Here is a 21,695-nt window from a genome sequence, read left to right as displayed (position 1 = left end):
CTGGGGCCAGTAGAAAAGCCCGCCTCCTCGCGGCTCGAGGCTCGCGGCCCGCCCTGGTGACGCGCGTGTGCGCGCGCCCGAGGGAAAGGCGGAAGCGGAAGTCGGGGGCGCGCCGGTTCGCAGCGGAGAGCGCAGCGGCGTCGGGTCGGGGTCCAGGGTCGCCATGGGGCGCGGCAGCGGCACCTTCGAGCGTCTCCTAGGTAACGCGGCCTCCGCCCCTCGAGGCTGGCGAGCATCCCGGGAGCCGAGCCCGGGGACGACCGCCGAGCGACCCGGGCCCCCGGGCTGTGGGTGGGCGCGCCGGCGGTGCGGGGACCCGGCCGTCCAGGGCGCTGGGCGCGGGCCGCGACCCGAGTGTGTGAGGGGCCGCGGAGGAGGCCGGGCGCGCGCTCGCGGCGACTGTGCTCGGGGCTCCGCTCCCGGGCCAGGGGCGGTCCGGGCCCCGGGGAAATGATCGGTCCCGCGGCCCTCGGGCATCCGACTGAGCGGGCCACGAGTCCTGAGTCACGAAAAGGGGCGACCGAGTCCGATAGGCCCCCGCCCCAGATCCTAGGTTGCAGGGGAACCGAGGGTGCCCCAAACACCGGGCTCCGCAGGGTGGAGCCGGTAGTGTCCTCCCGGGACCTGCCGCGCTCTTAGAGCCTGCTTCCCCGTCTGTCCCCGCCGGGCTCCGGGGAGGCCCTGCCAGGGGCGGACGGCCCATCCTCTCTGAGCGTCCTGGAGGTCATCAGTTTTAGCCAAAGGAAATAGATGTTTGGCGGCACGTGAAACTGGGTGGGCTCTCTGGGAGTGGGTGTCCGGGGTGCCCCGCAGTGGGCCGGAGCCTGCCTTTTTCCCTGGACGTGGCCGTGGAGGAGACCTCAGATGAGGCACCTCTCTTGTTCTGAGAACGTGCAGGCGGAGGGGTGGTTCAGCCCTCCAAAGCGCAGTCCAGAAGTCACTACGGGATCCGAGCTGGGTGTGCACGCGCCTTATTAGCCACCCCCCGCCCCGTCCCCCGGGTCCAGGGAGGAGAGCAGCAGGGCAGGGGCAGCAGAGCGGGTGTGCGCGTGAGGCAGCTGTGATGGGCAGAGCGTACAGGTGTTAGCTGAAGAATACTTCCCGGAGGTCAGTCCTGGCTCCGTCCTGGCCCCAGCTGCGATCGCATCGGGCAGGTTCAACGTGGGGAAAACGGGGGACTGGGGCTTGAGGCGGCGGAGGGTCGTGTGAAAGCCCGCCTGGCTCAGACCGGCAAGCCGGGTGACTTGGGGCAGTGACCTCCGTTCTCGGCTTCGTTGTGTTTGTGGGTAAAGACGGCGGAGAAAGGACAGTGCTCGGGAGGCGGTGTGGGAACTCGGGGATCACCGGCGTGTTTGGGTCAGGTGCGCAGCAGGCGTGCTGGAGGCGTTTCCTAAGCTGTTTGCCTTGTTTCTTGGAAGGAGAGCACTCGTGACTGTTGGGCATCAAGAGGATTTTCATGTGGTTTTCCATTCCGTGTAAATGTTTTAAATGGGAAGCAGGCGGTTCTTTCTCTCTGTTGCTGAGCGGTGGGGCCGGCCAGGGAGTCAGAGAGGATAAGCCCCGGTAACGGTGTGATTTTGCCATAGACAAAGCCACCAGCCAGCTTCTGCTGGAGACCGACTGGGAGTCCATCCTGCAGATCTGTGACCTCATCCGCCAGGGGGACACACAGTAAGTGAGGAGGGTCTGTGCCTGCTCAGAAGCAGGAGGGGCGGCAGCATGGCGCTCCCGGCTCCCTTGGTACGCGCAGACGCCCCGCGATCCCGCCGCGTCCTGCCGCGTCCTGCCGCGATGGATGTCGAGGACGCTAGGCCTTGGGCAGAGAATCGCGCGGTCTCCATGCTGGGGTTTTGGGGATCTGGGGACAAGGGAAGGGTTTTTTTTTTTTAAAATATTTTATTTACTTATTTGACAGACAGAGAGCACAAGCAGGCACAGAGGCAGGCAGAGGCAGGAAGCAGGTGCTTAACGTTTGCTTGGGGATTTGGAAGATTAGAGGATGGAGGTTTTTCAACTCAGCTTCTAAGGGGCTTTTCTTTTCTTCTCTTTTACCAACCCCCTTTTCTTTCAGAGCCAAATATGCCGTGAGTTCCATCAAAAAGAAAGTCAACGACAAGAATCCTCACGTGGCCTTGTACGCTCTGGAGGTAACTTGACCCCCGCATGCTGGCCCCCTCCAGAGTCGCCACCCCAGTCTCCAGAGGGCAGGGACCGCTTGACCCTGGGGCCTCACCCGCCTGCCTGGGGCGTGTGGGGAGGTCAGAGCGGCCCTGACGGAGGGCAGTGCCTTGACCACCCCACCTGAACCTGGCAGACTTAGGGCACTAAGATGGATTCTCATCTCTGCCCCTGGGGGTACGAAACAGAGTCAGAAGGAGCATGTGTAGCGTCACTTACTGCCTGACTCGGAGCTGCCACAGGGACTCTTCTGGTGGGCTTGGTTGCCCGAGGGGCCTGTCTTCTCCTCGGGAGGTGGACCTGTCCAAGGCAGCTGTCCCTGGCCCACGCGGTGGCTCAAGCCTGTCCTCCCTCGGGTCCCCCAGGTCATGGAGTCTGTGGTGAAGAACTGCGGCCAGACGGTCCACGACGAGGTGGCCAACAAGCAGACGATGGAGGAGCTGAAGGAGCTGCTGAAGGTGGGCCCTGGCGGCGCCGGGGAGCCCGCGTACCCGAGGCCGCGCCCGTGCCTCTGGGGCTTGGCCAGCACCTGGAGCAGCCACAGGTCCCCAGGCAGAACCGGGGACAGGAAGGCGAGCGTTGGTGGTCCCCGCACTTGGGGAACCCCAGCTTGATGACGTTGGGGCTTTACTGGAAGCACACAGGGACGCAGGGGAGACCCCACTCTTCCTGGGGGGGAATCAGGGGCATCTTCCCAGGGGCAGGGCTCTGAGCCTCACTGGGTGGTAGAGGAGGAGGGGAAGGAGCTGTGTGTGTGTGTGTGTGTGTGTGTGTGAGCGGCTGTGAGCGCGCTGTGTGGGCAGAGGCCTGGGGGGAGCCCCAAATGGTGCCTGGGGGAGTCCCACCCAGCTTCCAGGCAGGGAGGTGTGCGTGTCCGACATGTCTATACGGGGAGGCTGGGGGACGCGGCACAGCAGGGACACCTTGGGAGTGGGTCTCACACCCTCCATTTGTAGGGGAGGGACGGGTCTCCAGAGCTGTGGGAGAGAATGCACACAGGCCACCGCCCAGGGCCCCACAGGCCACAGCTGCCCACCTGCAGGGATTGTGATGTGGGTGGTGACACTGGCGGGTTGTGTGATGCAGAGCAGGCAGTAAGGGGTGCGTCCATCCCACAGGGGTGAGGTGACTGGGGCAGTGGCCAAAGAGCGTAGCCCCGGACACTGTCTCTCCTACCGTTAGTGGGCAGGGCCTCAGCTTCCTGGCCCGTGTGGGTGCCCGTGGCCTCACGTGGCCGAGAGCCCATGTGGGACCTGAGCTGGGCCCCAACTAGTGACCTAGCCAGTCCTTGCTGTGGCAGAAAGAGCAGAAGGGTCAGACCCTGCACTTCTCATGTTCCAAGGTCGTGTCCTGCACGTGGTGCAAGTGATCTGAGCCCATTAGTGCCCCCGTGGAGAAAGGGAGGGACCCAGTAGGAAACAGACCTACTGACGGATGCAGATTACAGGGGATCACTGGAAACCTAGTGGGTGCACGTGGTTGGCATCCCAGGAGCGGCTTTCTGCTGCCATGTTCCTGAGTGTCTCCCAGAGAGCTCTAGGAACGTGACCGATGGTGTGCTCAGCTGGCGGAAGTGGTGGCTCTGCGCGTGGGGCAGCTCCTGGGGTGCCCGCCCCCCACCCCCCAGGCTGGCCACGAGCAGAGGAGAGGCGGCCGGCTTCACATCTGCTCCCTCAGCGCGGGGCTGGTGGGCACTGCCTGGTGGAGCCTGGGGTTTGCGGGAGCCACACCGGTTTTCAGAACGGGCCTCTAACAGCCAAGCTCCTGGGGCAGGAGAGGAAGAAGCAGGTGGTTACAGGGTAGTGGGCCTGGGGAGCCAGTCTTCGGGGACTCCCCAGCTTTGCCCAGGGCATTAAGGAAGAGTCAGGCCCTGAGTGGGCACACCGCTGTGATGAGTGTGTCCTTGGGGACGGGGCTTCATGGCGGAGGGCTGGGCCTGGGGAGTGGGTCCATGCCTGGCCCCAGTGTCCCCTGCGGGGCACCGGCCCCACCTCTGCCTCCCCGCACGCTCAGAGTGACGCAGTCTTCCTGCCACTTGTCACACAGACGTCGCTGGTGCTCGCGTCTCCCTCCACCGTCGTCACTGTGCTTCTTTCTCTCTTTTCCCGGGCAGCGGCAGGCGGAAGTAAACGTGCGGAACAAGATTCTGTACTTGATCCAGGCCTGGGCGCACGCCTTCCGGAACGAGCCCAAGTACAAGGTGGTCCAGGACACGTACCAGATCATGAAGGTGGAAGGTGTGTGGGGCGAGGTCTGTGGGTCCCAGGCTCGGCACGCCACCTCGGATGAGCTGAGGGGCTGCTTTGCCCCAGGCAGAGCCGAGGAAGGCTGTGTGCGCCCTGCCCAGGGCAGGGGGACAGCACCACAGTGTGTGACCGGTGGCGGTGGCAGCGTGCTCTGGGCTCCGGAGCCCCTACGTTTCCTGACCTCACGCCTGGTCGGGGCAGGGCAAGGGCCTGTGGCGGATCACAGCCAAGCGAGTAGATTGAGCCGAGGAGCTACTTCCCGCGCGTTGGGTCCTAGGAAGGAAGTGGAGCCGGGGACCCTGGCCTTTGGGGGCTGACTCAGCACGAGGAGTGGGAGAAGTCCTGGAGAGAGGGGCGCGACAAGGAAGGCCGTGGACAGTGCTCGCACGGGGCAGTGAGTTGGGACTAGGGCGGCCCCCACCTGTGCGCAGGCCCTGAGATAAGGCACGGAGCAGGGCTAGCATTCGGTGGCTACGAGCGAGTAGGACCCCGTGGAGACTGTGATGAGGGTCCTGTCCGCGTCTGTGAGCTGGCCTCAGGCCCTGAATCCCGGGCACGCGGTGGTGGGGGAATGCTCGCGTTCGCTTTTCTGGGGAGACAGCCCAAAACTTTATGGCGTCCTTGAGGGGTCTGTGGCTCCATAAAAACCTGGGGCGTCTATTTTAAGAGTCCTGAAAGGTACAGGGAGCTGAGGTGTGGGGCCGGGAGAGGGACAGGAGGTTCAGGGAAGATCTGTGAGGCCTCGATGTGGTGGGAGTGAGGCCAGGCCCCAAGCCCTGGGGCAGGGTCACACAGCCGGGCTCCCTTGCCTGGTGCTGGGTCACTGCACTTGCTGCCCAGGGGCTCTGGGCTTCCTCTTGTAGGTCTGCTTGGGGAGGTGGGTGCCCAGAGCTAGGACCTGGCTCCTGAAGGTCTTGGGGCAGACCAGGCAAGGACAGCTGAGGCTGTCAGGGCCTCACGCACCAGGGTGGCACTGGCGGTGACCACGGTCTTCTCTCTCCAGGACACGTCTTCCCAGAGTTCAAGGAGAGTGATGCTATGTTTGCTGCAGAGAGAGTGAGTTCCGGGCGCTGGGTATCGAGGAATTGGCTGTCTCTCTCTCTCTTTATTCTAAGTAATCCCTGCACCCTGTGTGGGGCTCAAACTCGTGACTCTGAGCTCGAGAGCCCCGCACTCTTCCATGTAAGCCAGCCGGGCACCCCAGGAATCCGGCTGCTTTAAGGAAGCAGAAGTGAGGTCCCGGGGTCCCAGCTTGTGCGGGGGAAGGTCCGTGGGTGAGCTGCCATTTCGTCTGAGAAACGACTCGCGTGGGCGGGGCAGCCGCGCCTCCGTGGGCTCCCTTTGGATCGCAGCTGGCCGGTCGGGCTCGTGTGGCTCGGGCGGATACTGCCCCCCAGCCGCAGGGAGTCCGCGCTCACGCCTGTACAGAGGAGTGCCCGTTTGGGGTGGGCTCCGGCCTCGCAGACTGGGCCCTCGGCCCCTGAGCCCACAGTGGGGTCTTGGCCGGGCCGGGGGCCCGTGCGATCCTGAGTCTGCCTGTCCTCCCCACCCCAGGCCCCTGACTGGGTGGACGCCGAGGAGTGTCACCGCTGTCGAGTGCAGTTCGGGGTGGTGACCCGCAAGGTGAGTGTGCCCACCCCAGGGCCGACTCCACGGCCCCCACTGTCCCTGCGAGGCCACTGGAGCTACTTGGGGTCCTTTTCCTCTTGGCTTGACCCCGTGGGGCGTGGAGCAGATCCAGCCCCTAGCTCTGTGGGGAGCGGGGCCACCAGGGGCCCCGAGTCCGATGGTCTGTGCTGCCCAGTGAAGCCTGGACACAGCTCTGTCCCCCAGGGGACAGGAGTGCTGCAGCCTTGGGGCTTCGGGAGGCTCGGGTATGTGCTCCGGGCCTCCCGCGGCTCCCCACCCGTGTGCTCCGGGCCTCCCGCGGCCGATCTCCCCCCTCCTGAGGCACTGGCCGTGATGGCGAAGGCCGAGGCAGGCGTCTGAGCAGACTCCCTGGGCCACCGTCAGCAAAGCCTCTTCCCTCCCGGCCTAATTTGTGCATGATTCTTACGAAATTTTCTTTTTAATTTGACTTCTTTTCCCCCAAACGGTGGCTGCAGTTGAGAGCCTGGAAACGTGCCATTTCCCTAGGGTCTGGGTAGTCTCTCTCCTCTGCCCACCCTGGGAGGCCTGGCTGACACCTCGTGTGGCGGGCAGCAGTGGATGGGGAGGGTGCCAGAGGTCAGCGGCCCAGCCCCAGGCCGCACCCTCACCCGCCCCATGTCACAGCACCACTGCCGGGCGTGCGGCCAGATCTTCTGCGGCAAGTGCTCATCCAAGTACTCCACCATCCCCAAGTTTGGCATCGAGAAGGAGGTGCGCGTGTGCGAGCCGTGCTACGAGCAGCTGAACAAGTGAGTCCTCGCAGACCGGCTGTGCACCCGTGGGCCGGCTGTGCACCCGTGGGCCGGCTGTGTTCCCGCGGGCCAGGTTGCTTTTCCTGATTTGGGGTTTGTCTGTCAGTTTGTCTGCTTTGTAGCTTAGTAGCTCGGACGTCAAACAGGGAAAAGATACGGGCGCGGGAAGCCGACCCCACGGGGCATGGGCTCCTCCCAGGTTCCTCGGTTAAAGGCGCGGTCTCCCTTCTCCATCTGCTCGGGTGTCCCGCGTGTCGTGTCCATTCTGAAGCTCTGAGAGTGACCGGTCCCAGTCAGGTCCTGTGCCAGTTTTGTCCCCGTCAGGCCCACCCGGGCCCCCAGCACATAGCAGGTGGCCGTCGCGGCGGCTCTGCTCCTGTGACACAGTCTGCTTGCAGCCTCTTTGTCCTGACATGTGCGTCTCTCAAGGGCCTGGGCTGGTGTGGTGCCCCCTTGGTTTGGGTCTGGGGTCTCGTGTACACTCCCTGTGTGATTCCAGAACGAGGCTGTTCGTCTCCATGCAGCCGTCCCGGGGGCCCGTGCCCCCAGGGATCTCCTTCCTTGGTTAGCTGGTGTCTGCAGGCAGGCTGCTGTCTTGGGAAGTTCCTTTCCTGTGTTTGAACCTCATTTCCAGGAAAGGGGCCTGGGGCTTAGGCTGGGGTCCCGTGTCCCAGCGGCGGCACAGCTGGTTTGACGCGGCAGTTTTTCCCCAGAGCGTTGCCCGTGGCCCTGCTGTCCTCGCTCTGCGGGCCTGCTGGGGGCCGGGCAGTGCTGCTCAGCCACCCAGTGTCGTCTCTCCTCCAGGAAGGCGGAAGGAAAGGCCTCGTCCACAACGGAGCTGCCCCCCGAGTACCTGACCAGCCCCCTGTCCCAGCAGTCCCAGGTACGGACCGTGGGTCCCTGGGGGTGCCTCGCTCCTGAGCCCCGCTCACCAGCCCGTGTATCCCCAGCTGCCCCCCAAGCGGGACGAGACGGCGCTGCAGGAGGAGGAGGAGCTGCAGCTGGCGCTGGCGCTGTCGCAGTCGGAGGCCGAGGAGAAGGAGAGGATGGTGAGCCACGCGGGGCGGGGGGGGGGGGGGGGGAGGGGGAGGGGCTCCCTGGTGCGGGGGCGCCGGGGGAGGGGTGCCCCTGGGTGTTTGGGGAAGGCAGAGGAGAATGGGGTTGGCCCATGTGCACGGGGACCCTTCCTGTCTCCCACAGAGACAGAAGTCGGCTTACGCCGCTGCCACGTACCCCAAGGCTGAGCCAGCGCCCGTGGCCTCGTCGGCGCCCCCCGCCAGCAGCCTGTACTCGTCGCCCGTGGTGAGCACCCGCATGCCGGGCCACACTTCTCGTGCGAGGGGGGGGCGGGCTGCCCCAGAAAGGATGGTCTGATCAAGCCAAGGAGGGTCGTGGTCCAGCCTGGCCCACACCAGCTCTGCGCTCCTGGTCAGGGGTTCCCTGTGGGGGAGGAGGACACTGGGGAGTCGGAGGACCTCCCCAGCGTGAGAGGAAGCGGCACACGCTGGGGTCGGAGGTGGCCTGCCTCTTTCTGGCCTTGCCTCCCTCTTTGAATAGGGGTGGGTGGCAGGCGGGACGGAAGGTTCAGGAAGCCAGGGTAAGCTTGGTGGGGCTCTGGGTGGGGCCAGGTCAGAGGGCGCACAAACAGCTGTGCGGTCCACCGTCGGGACCGGCGCTGTCGCTGCTGGGAAGGCTGGGGGGGTTACTGCCCTGCGCCTTGTTCAGTCACAGAGCCCCTGGGGGCCCCTCAGACGGACCGGCCGCTGCCTGGGGTCTGCTGTCACCACGGTGGCATCCCAGCCTCCCAAGCAACAGCCTGGGAGGAGCTGGGAATGTGTTGGAGCCCGTGGGTCACGGCTGCTCTGGCCTGTGTCTCCCCAGACCTCATCGGCGCCGCTGGCTGAGGACATCGACCCTGAGGTGAGGGCGTCCCCACGTGCAGGGCCCTCCCCTGCCATCCCCGGCCCTTGGGGGTGACACTCGTTGTGTGCACAGCTCGCCCGGTACCTCAACCGGAACTACTGGGAGAAGAAGCAGGAGGAGGCCCGCAAGAGCCCGACGCCGTCCGCGCCCGCGCCCCTGACGGAGCCGGCCGCCCCGCCTGCGGAGGGCCACGCTGTCCCTGCCAGCGCACTGGAGGTGGGTGGCGCTCGGCACTCCGGGCCCACAGTCCTGGGCTGGGTGGGGGGTGCCCTGCGACTGGCCAACGGACCCCTCACCTCCTCTGCCTTCTTCCAGACTCCCCTCCCGGAGACAGATGCTCAGCCCGTAGCTCCGTCCAGTGGCCCCTTTGGCGAGGTAAGCTGTGGCTCCCTCACAGGCCCCACACGGGCACCCTCTCCTGACACGGCTGAGCCCTGCCCACAGTGACCTCTCAGGGGCAAGCCATTCCAACCCAGAGCTCTCGATGGAACCCAGAACAGGGCCACTTGCTGCCTAGAAGAGATCAGAATATTCTAGGGCAGCCCGGAACTACCCAACTGAGTCCTTGCTCTGTCCTGGAGCTTCTGGGCTCCGTTGGTCCCTGGATTAAGGGACCAGGGTCTCTTCGAGGGAGGCAGGCCCTGCACGGGGCAGGGGCAGAGGGGCTGCAAGCCAGGCTGCCGGAGCTGCAGCCAGCTCTGCCCCGGCCAGCGCCACGCCCCCGTGTGTGAACTGAGCCTCCTTGGGTCTCAGTGTTTGCGTGTGTGCTAATGGGGTCCTCTCGCAGCACCCCTGGGGGGATGGGGCCCCCACGCCTGGGGTTGGAGGCAGCTCCGCGAGAGCCCGCCGTGTGTCCCCAGCAGCAGTACCAGAACGGGGAGTCGGAGGAGAGCCACGCTCAGTTCCTGAAGGCCCTGCAGAACGCCGTCACCACCTTTGTCAACCGCATGAAGAGCAACCACGTGCGGGGCCGCAGCATCACCAACGACTCGGCCGTGCTGTCCCTCTTCCAGTCCATCAACGGCATGCACCCGCGGCTGCTGGAGCTGCTCAACCAGCTGGACGAGCGCCGGCGTAGGTGTCGCCAACTCCCAGGGGGCCCCATCGGCGTGGGGTCATGGGAGCGTTCCGTGCCAGCCGCTCGTGGTGGCCGTGGGGATGGGTCCTCGGGCGGGAACCCTCCGGGACAGCAGCTTCTTGAGAGCGCGTCTCTGGGCCGTGGGCAACGCGGAAGGTCCCAGCGGTGGGAGGCGGCCTGGCGAGCGTAGCACCGTCCACTCCAAGAAGAATCCCGGCCGGGCCCTGACCTTGGGACCCCAGAGGCCGGCGGTGCCCCGCGCATCGGCACTTGGCTGGGCGAGGGTGAGGCGCTGGGCTGTGGGCGCTCCCCTTCCGCGCCACACACTCGCGGCGCGGCCCTCTCCCCGCAGTCTACTACGAGGGGCTGCAGGACAAGCTGGCGCAGATCCGCGACGCCCGGGGGGCGCTGAGTGCCCTGCGGGAGGAGCACCGGGAGAAGCTTCGCCGGGCGGCCGAGGAGGCCGAGCGCCAGCGCCAGATCCAGCTGGCTCAGAAGCTGGAAATCATGCGGCAGAAAAAGCAGGTGGGGTGTCCGGCCCCGCTGGCGGGGGGGTGGCCCAGCTCGGGGACCGTGCTGACGGCTGCCCCGTGGCCCGCAGGAGTACCTGGAGGTGCAGCGGCAGCTGGCCGTGCAGCGGCTGCGGGAGCAGGAACAGGAGCGGCAGCTGCGCCTGGAGCAGCAGAAGCAGACCGTGCAGATGCGCGCCCAGATGCCCGCCTTCTCCCTGCCCTACGCCCAGGCACGCAGCGCCCCCCCATCCACTTTGCCCCCTCATGGCCCCCAGACACGTGCTGCCCTGCCCCTAGCTGGGGGCTCCTGCTGCTGCCCAGGGCCGCTCTGACCGCCTCTCTCTCTGTCCCCAGCTCCAGGCCATGCCTGCGGCCGGGGGTGTGCTGTACCAGCCCTCGGGTCCGACAAGCTTCCCGGGCACCTTCAGCCCTGCTGGCTCCGTGGAGGGCTCCCCCATGCACACAGTGTACATGAGCCAGCCGGCCGCCGCCGCCAGCACCCCCTACCCCAGCATGCCCGGGGCCGCCACAGGTAATGGGGCCGGAGCAGGCGCCCGCCGGCCAAGATGCGCGCCAGACCGCTAGCGCTTCCTCCTCTCTTCTTGATTGGCTCTGGTTTCAGTTTTCAGAGAAGTTAAATGGTACAAAGGGTTTTCTAGATTTCCCAGACCTTAACGTTGTGTTACGTTGCTCCGTGTCTTTCTACGTGCACGCGTGGACTTTCTCCTGAACCTTTTTAGACTGGGTGGCGGGCTCGATGCCCTTCGCTCCCAGCGCTGTCAGCGTGCATCTCCTAAACGCGGGGACACGCCGTTGTGGCCTGGGCACAGAGGCCAGGTGGAGAGCCACGGAGGCGGTGCTGCGACCTCATCCAGGGTCGGGTTCAGCTCTCCCACACCCTCCGGGGAACGCCCCTTGCGCTGATAGGAAACCCCATGGCTGTTGCCTTTAGCGGTTTGTCTGCTTTTCATCTCTGATCTAGAATGTTCTTATTTTGCCTCTGTGTTCATGACACTGACTTATCAAAGAGCACTGGTCTGCTGTTTTGCAGACCACCCCGCGGTGGTTGTGTCTGGTCCTCGTGGCCGGGTTTTGGCTGGTGTTCTGGGCTCCGGAGCGCTGAGCAGGAAGGCGCAGCCGGCACTGGCTGTGAGATGTGCGGGCAGCTTGTCCGGGCTCCTCCCCGCCGAGGCCCGGCCGTCCCACGGCAGTTAGCAGCTCAGTGGGGATGGGGCCTGCATCCTTGTCCCTCCGAAGTGGTCCCCGCTAGTTTTAGTGTCTCCGTCGTGTCTGAGGCTGTTGTAACGTTTGTCAGCCAGTGACTTTCTCATCTCGTTCCCCTCCTGTCGGTCCGTTGTCTTTCCGCTGTAGGGAGGCACTTCTCTTGGCTCTCGGTCATTCCCATCCACGCGGATCGGTCTTACTCAAAGTTCACAGTCGGTCTCGTCGCTCTGACGGTCCCGGGTGTGGCTCCTGGGCTGTCTTCCCACGTTCCGTTCCATGTTCACGTTGCTGCTGCTCAGCCCTGGAGGCAGCCCCGGTCCCGGCAAGGGGCGTGCTTAGCGCGCCAGGCCCTCTCAGCAGACAGGACTTAGAGATGCGGTGTGCGGCTCCTCCCGCTCCCCGCTCCATTCATTCCTGGCCGCACAGAAAGTGGTTTCAGCGGTGCCAGCCTGAGCCCCTGGGCGGAGGCCCACCTGACCAGGCTCACTAGGCCTGTCGTCTTCGGTCTTGAGGCCCTGATTTCCAGAACGTGGAAGCGTTCATTTCCCGCCCCTCCCAGGCCGCCGTTCCACCGCAGCCGTGCTGTTGGGGTCGTTCCTTCTGACTACGTTCAGCGCAGAGCGCCTTTCCTGTCCGTGCTGTTGTTTCCTTTTGTGACTGTGGGAGACGTGAACTTGGCTCCACAAGTCCCCTGCAGGGAACTGAGCTCACTCCTCTCCCTCCACAGATCCCGGCATGGTGGGTGCCTACATGTACCCAGCAGGGGCCACCAGTGCCCAGGCGGCCCCCCAGGGCCCCGCCGGGCCCACCGCCAGCCCAGCCTACTCGTCCTACCAGCCCACGCCCACCCAGGCTTATCAGGTAGGTGGGCCGGGCTGCTCCCCGTCCCCGTCCCCGTCCCCGGGAGGGCCCGCAGCCCTGCTCCCATCACACTCTGCCCTCTACAGAACGTGGCCTCCCGGGCCCCCCAGAGCCTCCCGGCCGTGTCCCAGCCTCCACAGTCTGGCGCCATGGGCTACATGGGGAGTCAGTCGGTGTCTATCGGTTACCAGCCTTACGGCATGCAGGTGAGAGCCCGCGGGGGGCGTCCACGTGGAGAAGGCCCCGCCCCGCTGCCCACCACTCCCTTCCCCGCCTTTAGGCTCCTAGCTGGTGGGCATTTGATTTTCAAGTCAGAACCGCCTCCCCTGGGGCACCTGGGTGGCTCAGTGGGTTAAGCCTCTGCCTTCGGCTCAGGTCATGATCTCTCAGGGTCCTGGGATCGAGCCCCGCATCGGGCTCTCTGCTCCGCGGGGAGCCTGCTTCCTCCTCTCTCTCTGCCTGCCTCTCTGCCTACTTGTGATCTCTGTCAAATAAATAAAATCTTAAAAAAAAAAAAAAAAAAGAAAAGAAAAGAAAAAGAAACGCCTCCCCTTTACTGGCATACAGGCCTTCTTCACATGGGGTTTGCTTCATTTTCAGAGTCTCATGAACACCCTCCCCAGCCAGGACGCGCCTCTGCCACCCCCGCAGCAGCCCTACATTGCGGGGCAGCAGCCCCTGTACCAGCAGGTGAGCCCCTCCCCAGGCTGCCCCCAAGCTTGGCTTGCGGAAGATGGTAAGGCTGTCCCAGGAGGAGGAGACGGTGCGGGCCGGACTGCTGCCCAGCAGAGTGAGGACAGAAACACGGCCCACTTGCACGCACACAGCAACGCAGTGTCCATGCATGTACTCAACCCTGTGGACACTGGCCGGGCACCCCTGGGGTCTCCGCAAGAGCAGGACAACAGGCAACCCACGACAAGCTGGGAGGCAGGCCTGGCACGGACTGGGCTTTGCTGGCACCGAGCACCCGGGCTGAGATGAGGGTGGAACGTTCTAGAGAAAAGCTGCTAGACTGGGGGCCAGTGGGGGGAAGGCCGGGGTCTGGGGAGGGAGGACTGATGGTTCCTGTGCCCTCCCCCCAGATGGCGCCTTCCGGAGGACCGCCCCAACAGCAGCCTCCAGTGGCCCAGCCGCCACCTGCACAGGGCCCTCCGGCACAGGGCAGTGAAGCCCAGCTCATCTCGTTCGACTGACCGCAGCTGGGAGCGCGCCGTCCAGAACAACACTACGGTTCTCTGAACCACCGCCTCCGTCTCTAACTAGCGTCCTCTTGCCTCGCTTTCCTCTTCCCGCCAAGCTGTGACCCTGCTGATGCGGGGTGGCCCTGCACCCCCGCCCTCGGTCCCCTCCCGCTGACTCCTCATGCCCCCCGGCTCCTTCCTCCTCCCCATCTCCCCGAGTTGGTCTTGGGCTTCTTTCCCCAGGGCTGGGCCTCAGAGGGTGGAGGGAAGGACCTTCTCCGAGAGGGAGCCTTCAGCCCAGTGCGTCGGGTCCCGTGAGGGCCGGCCGGAGTGGGGTTCCTCTCCCCGTGCAGCCCGGGCCTCCCGTCTGCACCCGGGACACCGCACAGCCCGTGGTCCGACTAGCGCGTGTGCTCCCCAGAGCCCTCCCGCGTGGCTGCCGGCGGTCCGCAGGCCCTCCTTGGCCCTCACGGGAGGGTGGGGGCTGTCTCCAGCTTCTCCACTTCTGAGCTGCCATTTCATCCAGTGCCCCGAGGAGACGGAGTGGAACACTGATAATAAAATGTCTTTCAACAAGTATCAGAGTGTCTGTTCAGGAGGAAGGTGGCACGCAGCTGGTCTAGCTCGACAGGGGCAAGTAGGCACATGTCTGGGGCTGGCCTGGCTCCCAACAGGCCTGGCTCCCAGGGCAGTCTCCAGGGGTGGGCACTACTCTGGCAGCAGCTGCAATCCTGCTCCCTCCCTGAGACAGCCTCCCCTGGAGCTGTGCCCTTGGGGAGCCCAGCAGCCGTCCTCCCGTGACTCCTCTGCCCTGACTCCTGGAAGACTTGCAAAGCCCAAGGATGGAGTGTGATTCATACCGCAGAGCTGTGGTCTGGAAGAAAATACCTTAAGATAGAGGCGCCTGGGTGGCTCAGTGGGTTAAAGCCTCTGCCTTCGGCTCAGGTCGTGATCTCAGGGTCCGGGGATTGAGCCCCACATGGAGCCCCGCATGGCATGGCATCGGGCTCTCTGCTCAGCTGGGGAGCCTGCTTCCCCCCCACCGCCAACCGCCTCTTTGCTTACTTGTGGTCAAATAAAATCTTAAAAAAAAGAAAAAGCTGTAAGATACTGTAGGCCCAGCCCCTGGCACCCAGAGTTCGGACCGTGTCCCACACCGTGAACACCTCTGAGGTGACCCAGCATTTGTTCTTCGATGGAGAAGTGGACCAATGGGCCATCGGAGCTCAGACCAGAGACACGGCCGGGAGAGCTGGCCTTCCTGATCTGGTAAGTGCTGCCCCGCGCCGGCTCGCAGAACAGCGGCTGGGAGAGGAGACTGACCAGCAGGGCAGGCGAAGGGCTGGGCTGAAGGCCCCCCCGCCCCCGCCGCAAGGGAAGGACGGCGGGCCTTCGGGGGTTCGGGCCGCCGGATGCGCGGCCAGGGCGTCCGCGGTCCCGTCCCCCAGGTGAACCGCCCGCCCTCTCGCCCGCGACCCCAGCCCCCGACCCTTCCAGGCTCCATCACAACCCTAGGGTCGCTGTCAGCAGAGAACCCCGAGTTCACGGCCCAGACGCGCGGGCCCAGGGCGCGGCCTGGCTCCGTGGCTGCGGGGCGGCGAGACCCGAGAGAAAACGTGCTCCCGCGCTGGCGCCAAGGGCCGCCCTCCAGGGGGAGGAGGACGCCGAGGGCTGCCCCGAGGGCAGCGGGGCTCCCGGCGCCAGGTGACCCCGGCTGCGGGCGGCCAGGGCGGGCGTGGCCCCCACCACGGGGCCTGCCGAGAAAGGGCACTGGGGACCCTCACGGCCGCCCCGCAGCCCAGCCGAAACCCGGGGTCAGCCGGCGCGAGGGTACGGCGGGGTCACTGCACTGTCCTCCCTGGCCGGGCCGCTCCGGGGCCCGAGCCACCTCCCCGAGCCTCGGCCTTCTCGGCCTTCGTCCCCCTTGGGAGGAGAGGCCCAGCGACTCAGCGCCTCGCCCCAGGACCCCGACTCCGACCCCAACTCCCAGCCGCCACCGACGAGCGCCCGCGCCTGCGCGGCTCGTCGCCCTGCGGGTGACCACAGAGAGCGAGGGGAAGCCCGCACGAGGCGCGGCTAGAGCGTCCTCTCCAACTTGTTTCCCCGGCGGCCTCGTGGGCAAGAGCGTCCTCACGCAGCTCGAATGCTCGGCGGCCCCGGCGGCTAGAACGTCCTCACGCAGCTCGAATGCTCGGCGGCCCCGGCGGCTAGAGCGTCCTCACGCAGCTCGAATGCTCGGCGGCCCCGGCGGCTAGAGCGTCCTCCTCCCGGGGAGCCGCGTGTGACCTTCCCGCCCGCGGACCGATGCTGCCCGCAGCCGCTCGCCCCATGTGGGGCCCGTGTCTCAGGCTTCAGGGCGCTGCGCTCCGCCTCGCCAGGTACCTCCGAGGGCTGGCGGGGTGCAAGGTCGGGGGCTCGGCCGGCAGCTCAGGGTGCGCGCTGGGGGCGGCGGCGGCGGGAGACCCCGACTCGCGGGTCCCGGCGGCGGGGCGGGGTCGCGAGGGACCCCCGCGGGCGGTGAGTGTGCTCGGGTGGCCCCGGACGACCGTGCGCCGGTCCCTGCCCCTCCCCGGGCCTCGGTTGCCCCCGCGGCCCCAAGGCCGGGGTAGCGCTGCCGTCGGCGGGTCGGCGTCGAGCCGCCCGCGGGCCCCAGCGTCGGGGCGGCGGTCCGAGACCGGCGCGTTCGGGTCCGCGTCCTGCCCCGCGGGCCGGTCGCGCGTCCGCCCGGAAACGAGCGCGCCTGCACGTCGGTGCGCGGGTCTCCGGGGCTCGGGGAGGACCCGAGGGAGGCCCGGACCCCGCGGCCGCCCGGACCCCGCGGGGTGGGACCGAGGAGCTCGCCCTGAGCTGCTGCGACCCCCGCCCCCGTCCGGGCCCGCGCCTGGGCCCGGCTGACGGCCGTGTTGGGGGGGGGCTAGGCAGCAGGTGCCGCGCGTCTGCGCTGTGCGGCGGGTGAGATGCAGCGGCCGTCGGAGCGGGGAGGCCCTCGCCGGTGCCCCGCTGGATAACGCGCCCAAGGAGTACCCCCCCAAGATCCAGCAGCTGGTCCGGGACATCGCCGGCCTGACGCTCCTGGAGATCTCGGATCTCAACGAGCTTCTGAAGGTATCGCGGCCCGGCCCCTGCCCTGTGTCGCTCTGTGTGTCCGCGGCGGCTCCCCGAGGGCGAGGCCCGCGCCGGCTTGCGCTGTGGGTGTTTGAACTGCGGCTTCTCCCTGCAGAAAACGCTGAAGATCCAGGATGTCGGCCTCCTGCCGATGGGCGGCGCGATGCCTGGAGCTGCCCCGGCTGCGGCAGCAACCCCCGAGGTGAGCACAGGCCAGGGGCCCCCCCAGAAGGGTGCCACCATGTCCCATGGCCACACTTCTCTCATTGTCCCTCATCTTGGGCCTGCATCAGCCGACACATCCCACAAAGCTGTGTGTTCTCCCCGTGGGCCCCCTGCAGCCTGCTTGGGACGCCTTCCCTGCCAAGGACATGCAGGCCCCTGCCCACACGGACACCCTGCTTCTTGTTGAATGGAATAAGAGGAGAGAGGAAACGTTTGTGGCACAGCAGAGCATCATAAGTGCGGGGGGAAGGTAGGGAGAATGACGGGCAGGGTTCCAGCTCCGGGGAAGCCCTAAGACGGAGGTGACCCCGGGGGGGGGGGGGGACTGAGGCATACAGGAGGAGAGCAGAGTCCCCGCAGAGGGCCAGCGTCCACGAGAGCCGTGGGGCGCGGTCAGGGCGAACCAGAGAGTGGGCGGTGGGCGGTGGGCGGGTTTGGTTCTCCACGAAGAAACCAGCACACCTGAAGTCACACACTTTTGTTGTGGCTTTTGTTTCACGGGGGGGGGGGGGGGGGGTTGCAATTTGTCGGGGGAGATTCCAAAGTTATCAGCAGGTACAAAGAACAACCCATATACTTACCATCCAGCCCCAACAGCAGTAAGGTTTTTCCATACTTACTTCGCTTTTCCCTTGGTGTTAAGGCACGTGTCTGGTCTGTCCTTTCCCTGTGTGCTCCAGCCCATGTCTCTCAAACCGAGGTGTTTTCTTAAGCCACGAGCCGTGTGTGCAACAAACATCATTAACGGTGATTTTCTAGCTCAGATACCCAGATCCGTTGATGGTCCCAGACTCCGTAGCAGTTGGTCTACCCCAGCCTAAGTACGGTCTGTCTGGTCACATCTGGTCCCTGGGTCTGTGAAGTCTGGCTCCTGTCCTCAGTCTGCATTCCATGGCCATCCCCTAGGTCAGGGGTCCTGTAGAGGGTCCCCCGTCCCAGATGTGTCTGAGGGTTCCAGTGGCATCAGCCCCGCTCCCCCCGTCTGCTGTGAACTGTCAGCTTTACAGGCTGATAAGATTCAGGCTGAGCATTTGGGGCAAGGAGCGACAGAATTACTGTGGAATTTACTGTCTGAACTGGAACGCTTCTGAGAATGAAAGGACACCGTTAACCACCGGGGAGGCAAATCCAAACCAGACTGCCCCAGGCTGCGGTGCTGCAGGGGTGCTGCCCCTGCGCCTGTGACAGCAGCGGCTCCTCCCACCCTCCCCTCGCGGGTCCCTTGGGGAAGGTGGAGTGCAGCTGCCTGTCACTTTGTCCCCCATGAGGGATTGGGGTTTGGCTGAGGACGGGAATGCTGCTGTTTCCCTGACCCGCTGCTGGATAAGAGCTGTGGGTGGCCCCCTGCCTGTCCCCCACAATGCAGCTTTGGCAGGATGAGGGAACTTGAGCGGGTGGCAAGGGGGAGGCAGAGTCAGAACAGCCTCCGGGAGAAGGCGGCCTTCCCAGCGAAGGAGCCGGGTCCCAGCCGGGGGGTGTGTGAGGGAGGGAAGGCTCTGGCTGGTTCGCCTCCTGTGGGAACGGCAGGCTGTGCTGGCCTGGCTTTGGGGCCTGGGGTTACAGGACAGGGCCGCGCAGGAGCAGATGTGCCAGTTTACCCGGTGCTTGCTCTCTCTCTCCCCGAGGTGGCAGAAGATGATGTCCCGGCACAGAAACAACAGACGCACTTCACCGTCCGCCTGACAGAGGCAAAGCCTGTGGACAAAGTGAAGCTGATCAAGGAAATCAAGAACTACATCCAGGGCATAAACCTCGTTCAGGTGAGCCCGCGTGCTGCACGGGCCCCCCCAGCTGTCCCTAACGTGCGAATGGCACTGGGACTGGCTCCTTCTGGGGCAGGTCAGTTGCAGTCACCCAGGCGCCATTTCTGACTTTGCTCTGTGGCAGGCAAAGAAGCTGGTGGAGTCCCTGCCCCAGGAAATCAAAGCCAATGTCGCCAAGGCCGAGGCAGAGAAGATCAAGGCAGCCCTGGAGGCGGTGGGCGGCACTGTGGTTCTGGAGTAGGCCAGCTCTGAGGACTGGTGGACAGGGGTGCCTGGGACCTGGGTGAGGCCCCAGCATCTGGGCCCCGCTGGAGGGAGCGGCCTCCGGACAGGACGACGGCACCGGTGCCCATGGGCCCACTCCGTCACGCGGATGGACCTGCCGAGCCTGGAGGCAAGGCTCCTGTGTGATCGAGCGCCAGGGAGACAGACTCTAGAACATACTGCGGTCAACGCGCACCCCCTGGTGGCCACTGAGAAAAATACATTGTTCGGGCGCGGTGTGTGCAGAGTGATGTGTCTGGGTGGGCCAAGCTGAGCTCACTAAGGTGGCCCCCTCATTGCCCAGCAGGACATGTGGGGGTCACCGGCGGTCTTTGGGTCCTTTGTGTGCAGGGGCCTGACCTCCCAGGGCTGGCAGGAGCACACCATGGGGTGTGTGCAATGCCCACCCTGCCTGGGGGGTTTCAGCCGGCATGTGGCTGATGGCAGATCATCCCCCAGGAAGTGGGCGTGGGGCACCTGTGGTGGTCTTTAGCAGACCGAGAATGGCAGACCCCTTCTTGGCCACGCTGGAATAATGATCTGCAAGGACAGGGCTGCGGGACCAGAAGGAGACATCGCGTTGGGAGAGAACCCCTCAGGACAGGCGTGGGGAGCTGCTGTGCTTCTAGGGGAGGCGTGCCCAGCACCCAGAGAACATGCTTTCTGCTGAATGCTTTATCAGAAGGCTGCTCCCTGACCCAAACCCCACTGGCCCAGTCTGGCCCCAGCTGGCCTGGAGAGTTAATGATTCACCATCAGCAGATCTGGTGGGCCCATCCCTCAACCCGCGCCTACTAGGCCACTTGGAGCGGGTATGGCTGGCCCTGCACCCTGCAGACCCAGCTGCGTCTTCTGGGGGAAGGGAGTGGTCTGAATTCAGAGACCGTCCTCAGCCGGCCTTGGCAGGTCGCATGCAGAGTCTGCGTGTTCTCTGAGCCCCCTTGCCTTTGCAGAGGAGTTGGGGTGATGGTGGGGACTCCCTCCTCCTGCTCCGTCCTGGCTGGACTGGGGATGGCTGCTGGGAAGAGCAGGTGTTGCTGAACCCCAGGGCCATGAGGCTCTCAGGCCAGCCCCATTCTGTCTGCCTGACACTGGGCTCGGGCCGTGCTCACGAGTTCTTCGCTTGGGGCTGTCCACCTGACCTCGTGGTCCTGGCTGGTCCTACCCCCATCCCTCCTGCTCTGGTCTGCAGTTGGCCAATAAAGTTGTGTCTCCGACCTGGCAATAGGTGGGTGCGCCCTGAATCCCTGGGATGTCACGTGACCTTGGTCCCTGGGCTCAGCAGAGGGGTGGGTCTGCTGTGCCTCCTGAGTCCCAGGTACGGCACCCACACAAAACCTTAACAGGTCCCGTCAGATCTTGGTGGAAGTGCTAGGTTAGTGAAACGTGGAAAAGGAAGATCTGGAGCTCTTGCCCATTCCAGGGACTCTGGTGTCTGCCTGGCCCCCCACGTGGCCCCATCGGTCCTCCCTAAGCTGCGTGAGGACGAGGGAGTGCAGCAGCGCAGACGGGCCCACCTGAGAGGTCTGGCCAGGCAGCCTTGTTTTCAAGACCTCACCTGACCTCCCCGTCTAAGACCTTGGGTTCATGAACAAGTCCCTTGAGTTTGCTGACGTACAACTTGCAAAGTGCCACCTTTTCCTTAAAAGGGTTCCCCATACTTGGTGCATTTTCCATTTCCCAGCATTCCTCCACCCCTGGAGTTCCAGGCTGCCACGTGCTGGGCGGCTGTTCTTGACATTTTCAGTGTTCAGGTCTCTTCAGGCCACGCCCTGCAGCCCGCTGATCTGGCGTGTGACCCGTCTCGGAGAACCAAAGCCGTAGGTGTGGAAGCCGCCTCGGTCCCTGACGCTCTCACTGTGTTGCAGAGCTTTGGGTGTGCGTCTCACACCTTCTGGGTTTGTTTTTTTGATGGAGTTGCTTTTCCTAACTTGATTTCAGTTTATTGCTGATACGTAGAAATACAATTGAGTTTTTTTTAATTAAGTTCTATGTCCAATGAGGGGCTTGAACTCAGAACCCCAAGAACAAAAGTCACTGAGAACTGAGCCAGCCAGAAGCCTCCTCTCTGGCTTCCGGGAAATTGCTGTGACCCTCCGCCCACTGTGCCCACCCCCGCCCTGACCCGCACCTTCCTGTGGGAGGTCTCTGGCTCGGTCTCCTCTGGGTCCCTGTGCCCGGCCGGAAGGTGACCCCGGGGTGCAGATTTCCACCTTGCCCAGCAGATGCGTCCTTAGCCTCCTGTTTGCTGGCTGGGGGAATGAGAGTGGGGAGCTGCGCACAGGTGGCTGGGGGCACGCAGACTCCCAATACACCTCCCAGAAGCCGGCACCCGCCATGGCTCGGAACTTCCCGTCTCCTGGTCCCCTCCAGGACGGCTGCCTGGGGCTGTGTGGTCAGAGCACACCTGAGGCTGCACTTGGCCGGGAGCACCGGAGGTCGGCTGGTGTTCCCGAACTGACCTTTGCCCCTAGTTTCCCTGGAATCCGCAGACCGGCTCCAGGAAGGCTTTCTGCCACCCGCCGGGCGCATGCACGAGTCCCAGGGCTGACCCCTAGGGCCTGCGTGGTGGGGCTGGGACGCTGGGTGCAAGGTCAGGGCCGCGGCTGGGGCGGGCTGTTTGCAGGAGGCTGGCCTTCGGGTGTGTCAGGGACTGGCCGGGCGCCGAGGCCGCTCCTCCGCGTTGACCTTCGGAGACCTGCCCTAGGCGTGGGGGTGACCCTGCAGGGG

The 21,695-nt window shown here is 65.1% G+C and overlaps 2 protein-coding genes across 3 annotated transcripts; both read left to right on the top strand.

Annotated features, from left to right (window-relative positions):
• Positions 1 to 43: 43 nt before the first annotated feature.
• HGS (hepatocyte growth factor-regulated tyrosine kinase substrate) lies at positions 44 to 14,187 on the top strand. Of its 2 annotated transcripts, none has more exons than XM_004748706.3 (22): positions 44 to 200; positions 1,587 to 1,671; positions 2,072 to 2,147; positions 2,544 to 2,636; positions 4,292 to 4,415; positions 5,428 to 5,480; positions 5,979 to 6,047; positions 6,699 to 6,823; positions 7,631 to 7,709; positions 7,777 to 7,875; positions 8,027 to 8,128; positions 8,708 to 8,746; positions 8,822 to 8,965; positions 9,065 to 9,124; positions 9,613 to 9,823; positions 10,180 to 10,352; positions 10,429 to 10,569; positions 10,694 to 10,871; positions 12,291 to 12,424; positions 12,511 to 12,630; positions 13,025 to 13,114; positions 13,510 to 14,187. In XM_004748706.3, exons 1-22 carry the CDS (start codon positions 164 to 166, stop codon positions 13,618 to 13,620), a joined length of 2,343 nt encoding a protein of 780 aa, XP_004748763.1. In that variant the 5' UTR covers positions 44 to 163; the 3' UTR covers positions 13,621 to 14,187. The 2 variants fall into 2 exon arrangements, with proteins under 2 accessions (XP_004748763.1, XP_004748762.1); XM_004748705.3 differs by having other exon boundaries at positions 9,610 to 9,823.
• A 1,626-nt stretch (positions 14,188 to 15,813) lies between these two features.
• On the top strand, positions 15,814 to 19,204 carry MRPL12 (mitochondrial ribosomal protein L12). Its single transcript, XM_045085689.1, has 5 exons — positions 15,814 to 15,986; positions 16,527 to 16,713; positions 16,829 to 16,915; positions 18,564 to 18,698; positions 18,826 to 19,204. The coding sequence occupies exons 1-5, from the start codon at positions 15,913 to 15,915 to the stop codon at positions 18,940 to 18,942; spliced, it is 600 nt and encodes a 199-aa protein (XP_044941624.1). The 5' UTR covers positions 15,814 to 15,912; the 3' UTR covers positions 18,943 to 19,204.
• Positions 19,205 to 21,695: the final 2,491 nt, after the last annotated feature.

The sequence above is a fragment of the Mustela putorius genome, unplaced genomic scaffold, assembly GCF_011764305.1.
Source record: "Mustela putorius furo isolate JIRA1106 unplaced genomic scaffold, ASM1176430v1.1 tig00000873_pilon_pilon_pilon, whole genome shotgun sequence".
NCBI classification, from domain to species: domain Eukaryota; kingdom Metazoa; phylum Chordata; class Mammalia; order Carnivora; family Mustelidae; genus Mustela; species Mustela putorius.
Note: the sequence above shows the minus strand (reverse complement) of the source record. Positions and strands in the feature narration are given on the sequence as shown.

Bases quoted from the DNA above. Each gene is read 5' to 3' on its own strand.
- HGS (XM_004748705.3), top strand. From the start codon at position 164: ATGGGGCGCGGCAGCGGCACCTTCGAGCGTCTCCTAG. The intron at 7,710-7,776 runs GTACGGACCGTG...GTGTATCCCCAG, and splicing joins CCCTGTCCCAGCAGTCCCAG to CTGCCCCCCAAGCGGGACGA. The intron at 12,425-12,510 runs GTAGGTGGGCCG...TGCCCTCTACAG, and splicing joins CGCCCACCCAGGCTTATCAG to AACGTGGCCTCCCGGGCCCC.
- MRPL12 (XM_045085689.1), top strand. From the start codon at position 15,913: ATGCTGCCCGCAGCCGCTCGCCCCATGTGGGGCCCGTGTCTCAGGCTT. The intron at 15,987-16,526 runs GTACCTCCGAGG...GGGGGGGGCTAG, and splicing joins GCTGCGCTCCGCCTCGCCAG to GCAGCAGGTGCCGCGCGTCT. The intron at 18,699-18,825 runs GTGAGCCCGCGT...GCTCTGTGGCAG, and splicing joins AGGGCATAAACCTCGTTCAG to GCAAAGAAGCTGGTGGAGTC.